At 41.8% G+C, this 12,634-nt stretch overlaps 1 protein-coding gene across 1 annotated transcript; it reads left to right on the plus strand.

Annotated features, from left to right (window-relative positions):
* The first annotated feature begins 1,540 nt into the window (after positions 1-1,540).
* Positions 1,541-10,401, plus strand: gpib (glucose-6-phosphate isomerase b). Its single transcript, XM_041946002.1, has 18 exons — positions 1,541-1,699; positions 1,984-2,074; positions 2,429-2,497; positions 2,800-2,919; positions 3,047-3,130; positions 3,277-3,423; positions 3,950-4,021; positions 4,135-4,179; positions 4,268-4,321; positions 4,876-4,936; positions 5,273-5,316; positions 5,434-5,586; positions 5,867-5,996; positions 6,175-6,251; positions 7,756-7,884; positions 8,030-8,105; positions 8,894-8,960; positions 9,470-10,401. The coding sequence occupies exons 1-18, from the start codon at positions 1,581-1,583 to the stop codon at positions 9,591-9,593; spliced, it is 1,662 nt and encodes a 553-aa protein (XP_041801936.1). The 5' UTR covers positions 1,541-1,580; the 3' UTR covers positions 9,594-10,401.
* Positions 10,402-12,634: the final 2,233 nt, after the last annotated feature.

The raw sequence follows: 12,634 nt of genomic DNA on the forward strand, positions 1-12,634 counted from the left end.
TGTTTGATCCACAATATTACATCCTGTGCCCCAGACTTGGGTGTGCGGTCACTTGGGGGCGTTTAGGTCCACAAATTGCTGTTGAATACAACAGCAAGTGGATGTGAGGAGCACCACGTTTGTCCTTCATTCTTAAAAAAAAAAAAAAAAAACATGAAGTCTGATTTCAGTCTAAAGACACCAGGACATTTTAAAAAGCATCAACTTACACTTTCAATTAGTAGCTGTAATGACAGAAAGATACTGATCTGCAATACGTTTGAAAAGGGTCTCAGTTTTTTTGTTTAGATAATGACAGATTGACAGATAGACAGACTGTGCATAAAATCTAAAATATACAGCATGCCTCAGTGAATGGATTTTCTGTTTTCACTGTTCAGCTTCTTGCCTGTACTTCATTTTGATGGTGTAAAAGCACATACAATGTTGTTATCTAATGCATGTTGTTCTTCCCTTTTGTTTGTTTAACAAGATCGCTGAGGCAAACATTGAGTGTTTTTTGTATTGAAATATTTCATAAATAGGGCTACTGTATTTATGTAATATACTTTCTGTGGGATGGGATGTAACTTTAAACACAAATGACAAAGTGCCATATTTTCTGAGCCAATGCATTAATAGCTCTGACTCTGCATGAGAAAAAATGTGTGGAAGTTATGAATGACGTTTTTGTTAAGAAGTGAATACTTGCGTGAGGGTTGGCATAAATGTATAAAACATTTCTAACATTGTTTTTATTGTGTTAAAGTAAAATCACAGAAACACAGCTCTATGGTGAAAGAATGCAAAATATAAAATTCTAATGCACAATGCAATGCAGTACAGTCACATACAACATAGGAACTTCAGTTTTGGTCCATACAAACACATAAAAAAAGATTAGTTATGTTCATCAGTGAACACCTGAATAAATAAATAGCTTCACTTTAAAGACAAAAAAGGAGGGAGACCTGCCAAAGTCTGAATGAAGGACAGGATTTGATATCATTTGTCAAACATTAGGGCCTACGATAAACTTGCACAGTTTTCAGTAAATTGGAAAAATAAATATATTGCAAAGAACATATGGAATGGAAAAAAAATGTATTTTGAAGAGTGTCTGTGTGGTCAATTAGTAATAAATTGCTACTTATTGTTGATTATTGTACGTTTTTAAATAGGGACTGAACATTTTGATTGTTATCCATATCAATTTTTCTATTTACACACAACACACACAAGTGTTAATGTATTGTGTAATGACTGTTTCTGATGTAAACAGCTTATGTATGAATTTCAGAAGGATTTACTATGAATGCAACAGTAGAAATAACTGCGATGCAGTCTATACTGTCCGATGATTCCAGCAGCACATTGAACTACACGCCACTCTGTTGCTGTACTGACAGTCCCCTGCCAACATGCACTGTAACCTTGCAGAGGTGAGACACACACGCTCTGAATATGGTGTGTCTCTTGTAGGAGGGGCAAGTGTGGATTTGGACTGGACACCCTTCAAAAAGCTTTCCCTCTGACCTGCTCGATCGCACTCAGCCACGCTAGTTGAGCACAGCGGAGCACAGCAAGCCCCTCTGGACATCATGGGACTCACGCAGGACCCCAGCTTCCAAAAGCTGCAGGACTGGTACACAGCCCACGCCCTGAACCTCAACATGAGGCATATGTTTGAGGCTGACAAGGAGAGATTCAACAAGCTCAGGTCTGTCCGAAATCCATCCAAAACTACTTTCACAGGGCAAAAATGCACGGTATCACTGAACAGGATGCAGATGTTTTGTATGTATTTAAATGAGCTGTATTATTAGCGTGATTACGTAATCACATGATAATGCTCTGATGGATTCCTCCTTTACAACTGTGCAGCTTCATTACATAATATTGAAAAGTACCACAGAATCCTACTGTTTGTTCGGATGTTATATATTCAGAAAATGTCACTATCTCTGCTGCTCTCATCACTGATTTCTCTCTGTGTTTTCGCAGCCTGACGATGAAAACTGACGATGGAGACATTCTTCTTGATTACTCGAAGAATCTCGTCACTGATGAAGTCATGAAGATGTTGGTTGATCTGGTAACTTGGTTTCCGCCTTGATTATCCTTGGCTTTTTAGATACTAAAGTAGTACTAAAGTCTGCTTATCAGCTCCCTGATAATACAATTTGATTAAGAGCCAACGAGGGCAGCTGTACAGTGGAAATCCCATCAGTCCTTGCTGCAAGCTGCAAGTGGGGGCCCATTCATCTGAAACCAGCTCATCATGAGACAAAATATCTGTCTTTTTATATATGCAAGTTAAATGTATATTGATTGGAGGCATTGGTCATCAATTTGATTCATGTCCACAATATACCATTTGATTACTGACGTTTACATTTTGGATATTTATCTGCTGCTGTAATGAAGCCACATTTGTTGTCTTCTTCAGGCCAAGTCAAGAGGCATCGAGGCTGCCAGAGAGAAGATGTTCACTGGAGAGAAAATCAACTTCACTGAGGTGCTCATTGTTGCCAAATTTCAGCTGTAACTTGATTTACGTCAGCGTTTACCTCTTGAAATGTATGCTGGTGGGGTGAAACAGCCACTGACACAGCATTTATACCATGTGGCACTATGACTCTTGCACATAAGCTTGTTAAAACACGAACACTGAATACAGTGAAAGCAACAGCTGGATAATCTATAAACCCCTAAATACCAATAGTATAAGCAGCCAACAGTAAAGGATCGATGCCACAATGCTGAGTGAGTGCGTGTGTGTCTGTGTGTGTTTTGTTTCCTGGTGCTATGGATATAAAGGGCCGTGCTGTGCTCCATGTGGCTCTGAGGAACCGCTCCAACACTCCCATCATGGTTGCAGGCAAGGATGTGATGCCAGACGTTAACAAAGTTCTTGAGAAGATGAAGGGCTTCTGTCATGTGAGTGAAATGCACTAACACAAAGATGCAATACTATCTAAGTTGCACTGGAGTTGCACAGTGTAAATTTAGTAATCCTGCTCATGGAGGTTTGATGTAACTGTCAGCGTTCTTGCATCTGTTGCAGCGAGTTCGCAGCGGGGAGTGGAAGGGCTACACAGGAAAGGCCATCACAGATGTTGTCAACGTTGGCATCGGAGGATCTGACCTTGTGAGAGCAATTTGTGATATGAATTTGCGAAAGATGTATTTCAGATGCATTTTAGTGCAAAATTTCAAAGAACCATGCTTTTACAGTGAGCTTCCCTGTACAGCAGGTCTTATCTGAACTTGACCTTGAATTGATTTGAATTGCAGGGCCCCTTGATGGTGACTGAGGCCCTGAAGCCTTACTCAAAGGGTGGGCCGCGTGTGTGGTTTGTGTCAAATATTGATGGGACGCACATCGCCAAGACCCTGGCACAGCTGAATGCTGAGACAACCCTCTTCATCATTGCATCCAAGGTAGCTGGTTCACACATAGCAGATTTTTTAAACTGTACCAGATTAACACCTCACATCTGAAGAAAAAGCACCTTCTAATTCAGATTTTAGCTTGTGGAAATTCGTCCATGGATGGACCAGCAAATGAAGTTTCCCTTCATGCAGATAAATCAGGTGGTGCTGCACACCATGAGATGCTCTTTCCAGAAAGTTGAGCCAATGTTACATCAGTTGATATTCATGTCTGAATGTCTTTCATGTCAGCCTTCCAGCGCTGGCACAAGTGATGTGGAAAGAAAATTAAAAGATTTACAACAGTTGTTCAAAAATACTGTACATCCACTCTGGACATTTATTGTTACCTCATATTAAGTGGTATATATCTTAAAGCACAGATGACGGTGCGATTCTTTCATTCTCTTGTCATGTTGGAATGAAACTCTCTAGTTCCTCTTTTGCAGGCAGATCTATATCATGCATTTCAATGCATTACATATTAATACTTGGTTATTTATGTATTTCTTTCTGTCTAATTCTCCATTTAAAGACATTCACCACCCAAGAGACCATAACCAACGCTGAGTCGGCCAAAGCATGGTTCCTTGAACATGCCAAAGACGTGAGTATGCAGCTCCCTCATTAGCAGAAGGATTTCAGTAGTTGGCTAATTGGTGCTCAATTTCACTTGAATCACTTCACTTCACTTCAATCATATCTTCTCTGTTTCTGCAGAAAGCTGCTGTTGCCAAGCACTTTGTGGCCCTTTCTACAAATGGAGTAAGTCACAAATCACTACCTCCAGCTTTAAACCTTCTGTCCAGACATATGATGCTGACTATTCTGCTTTTCTCTGTCTCCCCTTCAGCCCAAAGTGAAGGACTTTGGCATCGACACAGAGAACATGTTTGAGTTCTGGGATGTGAGTGCTCTTTAAGGCTTGAAGCAGACTGCATGCAGCAGGTCCTGTCTCCATCCACTGACTGCAGTGGGGGCTTCAGGCAGCAGCTATAAATAAGCTAGACTTTTGACCTGTGAAGTAGGTGGGACAAACACTCTGGCCAGCAGCTGCTGGGTAATCAGAAGCCTCCACTCTTCAGACTCAGTTATTATTGGTAGCGACCTTCTCTCTTGCAGAGGTTACTGTAAAGGCTGCATTGCATCAAAGGTCAGGCTGCCTTTAGTTAGATTGTTGGTATTTAAAGGGTAGCAGTTATAATATGTTCTTTATGTCACTGAAAAAATGGCTGCCTGTGTTTTACAGTCCTAACATGGACAAAGTATACAGTATTTGTTGTCTCTAGGAGACAGAAAAAAACTCACCAATGAGACAAAGCATTTCTGATTAATGGTAGAAATATTTTTGTCCTGAGTGTACAGGCAAACTTCTCTTTCATTAAAAACAGATATTCTACAAATGCGTTTTTTATGAGGCATAGGCATAGTTTCAATATTGTGTTTATTTTCTCCTTTTAGTGGGTTGGTGGTCGTTTCTCCTTGTGGTCTGCAATTGGAATGGCCATTGCCCTGCATATTGGTATGTACAGTGAAAACACACATTTTTGTATTGTTTTTTTATAGTAATGCAAAGTTAAATCAATTAAATCCACAATGTTTTGAATTTGAAAATGTCTGACTGGCTCCTTCCAGTGGTACAATCACAAAAGACACAGTGGCAGACAGCAATGCACACATCATCCCTCCAGTTTCAAAGATGCTATTCTGACATGACCAGACTTAACAGTCTACAGCCAGTTCTGCAGAATGCTTGTGCAGAATTTCATGGCAATCCCTCCTTTGATCAGTTCAGCTGTTATTGTTTTGAATTGATTCTGTCAGTTAACTTCTCTGTCACACCTCCTCCACTCATCAGGCTTCGACAACTTTGAAAAGCTTCTTTCAGGAGCTCATTGGATGGTGGGTACCTCTCCAACACCTTCTGCGCTCCACCTCTGTAGTATAGAAAAACTATTCACATAAACCTTCCTGGAGAGAACACATGAAAGTAAATTAGAATCGCTCTGTCTGCCGCAGGACAACCACTTCCGCACAGCTCCTCTGGATAAGAACGCTCCCGTCCTGCTGGCTCTGCTGGGCATTTGGTACATCAACTTCTTCCACGCTGAGACCCACGCCATGCTCCCCTATGACCAGTACATGCACCGCTTCACTGCCTACTTCCAACAGGTCAGCCTCACAGGTTTCTGGGAGAATATCCAAGGGAAGATCAATTATTATTTCATACTTATAAATACGGTATTGAAAAATGATTTTGAATTAGCTAGTTCAGGTCCCTCCATCATTCACAGTGACTGAAGAGAGAATTACTGTTGATGCCATCATATCACTCATGGTGATATGAACACAGACAGACAGGGCAAAGCATAACAATGTGTCTGGTAATAGTCCACACCCATCGGAGATAATTTAATGCATGTGACAGTTTTTATAAGTGTTTGTTGTCTAGGGTGACATGGAGTCAAATGGAAAGTATATCACTAATCATGGAGCGCGTGTAAACTACCACACTGGACCAATCGTGTGGGGAGAGCCAGGAACCAATGGACAGCATGCCTTCTACCAGCTCATCCATCAAGGTAACATCACCAAAGATCATCGTCCAGTCACAGAAACATGTTGATGGTACAGAGTCTGGATTTTACCAAACATACTGTCTTCCTGTCTTTACTGGTAGCAGTGCTAGCTGGTTAGCTTCATGTCATGAGTCTCTGGGTCACTTGTGTCGTTAATGCAGTCCAACTGTGTCCAATGCAGGAACACGCATGGTGCCTTCGGACTTCCTGATCCCAGCTCAGTCACAGCATCCCATCAGAGACAACCTGCACCACAAGGTATCGCTGTGTTAGGAGACTGATTCATTTAAGCACTGCATTGAATGGGTACAGTAGTAGTGCAGTATTGATTGCCTGAAAAACCTGAGGAATATTTTTTGAAAGACTGGATACATCCTTAAAGGTCACACAGTCTTCTGTCTCAAGAGAAGCTGATGTAAAAGACATCAAAACTCCATGTGCTCCAAGGTTGTCGATTGGGCTTCCACAGAGCCTTTATCTATCTTAGGCAGATACACGGAGAACTCAATAATGAGGAAATTCACAGTTTAACACAGCAAAAAGACATTTTAAAAAAGAATGTTTTTTAAAACAAAACTACACATTGACCTTTCTGATCTGCTACAGGTCTGAAAGGCAACATGTCAGCATGTTGGAATACAACATATTGGTTTGATTCCTCTTAGACAAAGAGATATTTTGATGTCTGTATCAACACTCACGTGTCCTCCTCAGCTCTCCTGCTGTGTGGTGTCCCTCAGGGGTCGCTCTTTGGACCAATCCTTTTTTCATTGCACATGCTTCCTCTGGCTCATTTGTTTCGCTGCTTTCCAGATGTGTCATATCACTGTTATGCTGATGATACGCGGATCTATGTCCCTCCTAAACCCAATAACCTGAATCAACTCTAATCCCTCCATTATATCTCAGCTGCCACCAAAGAATGGATGTCCCTAACTTCCTCCACCTGACAAAACAAATATTCTTTTAATTGGTCCTCATAACTTTTTCTCTGCAGTTGATGTGTTCATTTGTCCATTTCACTCAAATATCAAATCTACAGCTAAGAATCTTGGTACCGTCTTTCATCAGTATAAGACTTGATGTTACTAAGCTTGTTCATTCATGTTTTATTCAGCAAAGAAATATCTCAAAAAATCAGATGAATGTTGTCTTCTACAGATCTAGAACTAGTGATTCATACTTTCATTTTCTCCCGCCTTGATTATTGTTATTCCTGCTACACGTGTCTCAGTCAAGCTGCTCTAAACCGCTTACAGTTAGTCCATAATGCAGCTGCTGGGCTACTAACCAGAACTAGCTGAAGGTCCCACATTAGCCCTGTTCTTGCTTCCCTCCATTGGCTGCCTATCAAATTGTCAGAGTAGATCCTGTTTGTTACTTATAAGGCTCTGCATGATTTTGCCCCAGATAAATTTCTGATCTCCTCGTCCCGTACTCTTCTTCTAGACTCAAATACAAAAACAAAAACAAAAGGTGATCGTGCCTTTGTTGTTTTAGCCCCAACCCTCTGGAATCATCTTCCCCATCTATCAGATTTGCTGAATCTTTAGACTATTTCAAGCAGCTTCTAAAAACTCATCTTTATATGCAAGCCTTTTTAAGATCTCCACTCTGGATTGTAAGTGTGTGTTTTGAAAGGTGCTATATAAATAAAGCTTTACTTACTTACTGGCTTGCTAGAGTGACATCCACAGACAATCACTGGAAAACATGCTGTACTGCACTGTATTAAAGGTGTATGTGTTTGATGTGGCTGTAGATCCTGCTGGCTAACTTCCTGGCCCAGACAGAAGCTCTAATGACGGGTAAGACCACAGAGGAGGCCAGGAGAGAGCTGGAGGCCAGCGGCCTCAGTGGAGAGGCTCTGGAGAAAATCCTGCCACACAAAGTAAGTAAAAATGACGTTCGAGAATGAACACCTGGCACAGCGCCCCCCAGTGACCATGAATAAACATAGCTATCCAAACCTTATTAAGACAGTGACATGCACAAAGTGGTCTGTATTATTAAAAACGTCTTCTTGTTTAAATCAGGTATTCCAAGGGAACAGGCCAACCAACTCAATCATCTTCAAGAAACTCACCCCATACACACTTGGAGCACTTATAGGTGAGAGCAAACAGTGTTTCTATTGACTTACAGCCACTAGCTCAAGGCAACTCTCTAAAGAGTCTATATGAAAGTCACAATAAAACACCTTCAGAAGTACTATAGCGCATACATATTATATATACATGTGATTATAGATACCTGCACGTACTCTCAGTTATACATATTCATATTTAGTAATACATTTCCCATTCAAGTCTGTATACATCTGAACTAATACACACATAATGACAGCACAGTATGCTGACAGCCACTGTTTGAACTTACAGTTTACAGTCCTGTGATATTACACATGTTGAAAACACGTACAGTTAGTGACAGATTCCTCTACCCATTTTGATTTATCCTTGATAATACATAATGATTTTAATCTCTAGCTCTTATGTTGACTTTCTGTTTATGTCGCACTAAAAACAGTTTGTCCTTACTGCTAATTTGGCTTCAAACTGTTGTCCATGTAGTGTAATTGAAAGTTGTCTCACATGCTTCACTGCCGCAGGCTGACAGGCCATTATGTTGTGCAACTCACTCACTTCTATTTCAAACATTGTAAGATAATTCTTTCCACAATCTGAGTAATCTGTCTTTATCTCGCTGAGTTGCATCAGTCCACACTGCACAGTAATAACTGACATGACCATACGTTATAGACTGTGAGATAAACCCTTAAGAATATCTTTGGATATATCTTAAGATAGTAACAGCACTACAATATGTGCAGGTTCATTGTGTTACCTCTAAAATCCCACAATTTGTTCTGTTAATGATCATTCTGTCTTGTTTTACAGCGATGTATGAGCACAAGATCTTCATCCAGGGTGTAATGTGGGAGATCAACAGTTTTGACCAGTGGGGGTGAGACAGTTTTTACTATATTTGTGCTCTACACTAGATGTATACAACTGATAAACTACTGGCTGTACAGAGAAGCTTTCATTTCAGAGCCCCCTAACAAGCAGCAGCCCGCCATCAGTACATACATACTTGTGCTGTTAAGACAAGATTTATTCAAACCCACAGAACTCAATTTAAAATTCTAATGGAGTTTCTAAAGTTTCCAAAATTAAAATATGTCAGGCTGAATTTGGGAGAAATGTGTGTAAAATGATCCACAAGCCATCTAGAGTATTTTTGTCAGATGGAACGGTGCATCCATAAAACATGGAGTCTTTGGTACGAATATTTCACTCAGCATAACTTGTTGTTGGAGTTGAAACAAACACACACAGAATATGTGATTCAAAATCCCACTGTGTTTTATGTGGCCGGGACTGATTAAAGCCTTCCCATGTTCCTCGATCGTCCACATCACGCTGATCCCATTGTCTCTCTTCCGCTCTCCTTCCCCCCCTCTGCATTATTAGAGTCGAACTGGGCAAACAGCTGGCAAAGAAGATCGAGCCTGAGCTCAAGGACACTGCAGAGGTCCACTCCCACGACTCCTCCACCAATGGACTCATCAACTTCCTCAAGAAGAACTTTGCCTGAGTTGAGTTGCCCTGAAACAACTTCCACTTTTACTGCACATCATTATCCATCGAATCAGCTCATGAGCTGCATTGACAGGAGACTCGCAGCAGCTGGTCACTCCCACGCAGTCGAGCTGAGGCACTCTATGTTTGTACCCACATTATGAATATCGTGACTGTCTACAGCGCTGTCTTTTCTGTCTGTTCGTTCAACACTGTGAGAGGGACGCTTTTTGTATTAGAGTGTTATGGAGGGCAGAGTGAAATGTGCTCTCACTGTCTCCCCACTGTCACAAGAAATGTAGTTTCTGTATTAAATATCTTCACACAACGTTTCAGTGTCAATCACACATGACCCTGTGTAAGAAATAGCCATACACAAACACAGCAGATGTTCTACATGTTGCTGTAAAAATTGTGCATTCTCTCCACCCGATGAGCTCATGTAAGCAACACGTCACTAGATGGCATCAGCGTGCTTGATTTAATTACTGGGAGCAAATCAGCCACCCAGACATCCAGCATTTATTCAGTGGAACAAAGGGTCAAAGGTCAGTGCATCTGCACTGTTCCTCCCCACAAATCCCCAGACACCACAGCATCCATTTAGAGAGAAAAACAAACAGCTGGACTAAACAGCATCTGGACTGCGAGCCACTCACCGAGTGGACCTCACTGGCACTATATCTAAACAAAATGTTAAGTTAATTTGCTTAATGTTTCAGAGCCGTGTGCCAAATGTGGCTGTGAATTTCTCCCACAAACATAAAATACATACAATAATGGTTTGAGAGACACCACACACAAACATCATGTTACACCATAAACCGTAACGCACTAAATAAAATATATTTCAGGTCTTCTCCTCCTTGTACTTGCTGCTGGGTACAATTACAGAGTGTGCATGAGGACAAACAGAAAGTAAAAAAAAAGCCTAGACCCCCAGACACTGCTGGGTTTTCAATGCTGTTGCCAGGCAACAATACTTTACTTCAAATCTAACTTGTCCTTTTTATCTTGGGCTCTGAAACAAGATACAGATGAAAGTGAGTTTGACTTAGGATAGAAAACCCTCCTTGTTGTCATTTTCAGCATGTTGCAAACTATCAGTAGAGTCATCTTCAGTTTCTAATGGCCAAGAAATTAATGATTTTATGCATGTTTTTGATTATTCCAGAGAACGTGTCACATTTTTGCAAATGGTGTTGCATGTCTGAATGAAAGTCATCTGTCAGCTGAGTCACGCATACACACTTACAGCTACCTGGAACACACCACTGAGGGATGACACTGCCCCAGACAGTTTAAGCAATAGGCTGAAATAAACAAGCAGCAAGTCAACATGAGGAAATAAGTGATCAAGCCTAGGCTTAGTTAATTGTAGAGCTGAATCAAATAGCAGCATGAAAGGATGAAAAAGGCCCTGTGTGCGTTCCTGAGATGTTTGTTGAACAATGGCGCTGCACACCCTCACATTCCACTTCATGCTTTATTGGTTGGGCCTGTCAGTCATTTTTTTTTCTCCTCGGCCCGTTAAAGAGCTGCCCCCCCGGCTCGATCGGGGTCGCAACCTGCCCCAGTGCGGTGGTTGCCATGGCGACGTCACCCCCTGCCACTTTCGACTGTGCAGTCCCAAGTTCATGGCGGTGTCAGACGAAGAGTTGGAGTGGGGTTTGGGATTCTTCCGAACTGACTAATGATGCCACCAGGCTCTCACACCGCAGCTCAGTGAAACATCTTCTGAGAGGCAGGTTCTCCACACATTTGTATCATTTGTATTCATCACAAGCCGCAGTGCTGGAAGCAGTTTGAGGGTCAGCATCCTTGCATGTAAACAAGCTCAGAAACTGAGCCTCAGAGGAGAAGAGAGGCCAGCAGGTCCGCAGCCAGTTTTAATTCTCGCTTGAACTCCACTGGAATGCTTTTAATGTGCATGAATTCAACTATCTTCCTCCCCTCCCAGGAACCTTCAGGGAACATATTCTCCTGGGCTAAACATTAGCCCTGCAACACATGACTAACCCCCCCCCCCCCCCCCATACACACGCACACACACACACACACACACACACACACACACACACACACACACACACACAAAAAAAAAACACAAAACACACACAACACGCCCACCCCACATTTCCTGGTATCAAACCCAGTGGACGGTCCCTCCTCAGTAAGTTCCCAGTCTGTAGTCTGAGGCTGTCATTGATAGCAGTGACACAGAAATCCTGCCGGCTGCAAAACAACAAAAAACAAACGCAGAGTCAAGCTCAACTTCATTTTTCCCACGACTACTGGAGTTATATAAAGATTAACTTTAGTACGTGGGCAGAGCTCGTCATGCTGCAGCATATGAAGCCAGCAGCAGTCCCATGAGGCTGCAGGGGGCTCCAGCTGACCCCTTGTTGCTTAGGCACCATATCTCCTCCCAAATAACTTTCTTCAGATCCCTGTTAGCTGGATCCTGCTTTAGATGCATTGCTATTGGGGTCTATGTGGAAAACACAACACACCAAACTGCTTGTCCTTAAAAACCAGAGGACAGTATGATCTAAGATTATAGTTCCCATGTTATCGCACATCTATGTGACCATCTGGTGAGGGGAAAAATGAAGCAGTGCAGCTCTCACCTCCCTGAGAAATGACTTTCAAAACATTCTTCAGTGTGAAAAACATCACATTTTAATGTTTTGGTATGAAATATCACATGAAATATGTGCACGCTCCACATCTGAATGATTCGACTCTGACCTGAAAGAGGTTTCCTTCACTGGTTAGACCGTGCCAAACTGGCAGACAGCTGGGCTTGTTTGTCCTCCTGGGATACCTCTGGGTCAGTTATCTGGTTATCTGTGTAGGCTTTTGAATACTGTGCACCAATTGTAAGATTTTTTTGTGTGTTCACTGCCTCTCCTGAATCCTCAGAAACACAGATATACTGACCAACATCTGGCTCTTATTCAGCAACGCAATGTGAGAGATTGGTAGAAAAAAAAACAACACTCCCACGCTGATTTCAGCCTCTGTTGGTCTTCTGGAGACAGAGTATATCAGTGT

The sequence above is a fragment of the Chelmon rostratus genome, chromosome 1 (genome assembly GCF_017976325.1).
Source record: "Chelmon rostratus isolate fCheRos1 chromosome 1, fCheRos1.pri, whole genome shotgun sequence".
Lineage (NCBI taxonomy): Eukaryota > Metazoa > Chordata > Actinopteri > Chaetodontiformes > Chaetodontidae > Chelmon > Chelmon rostratus.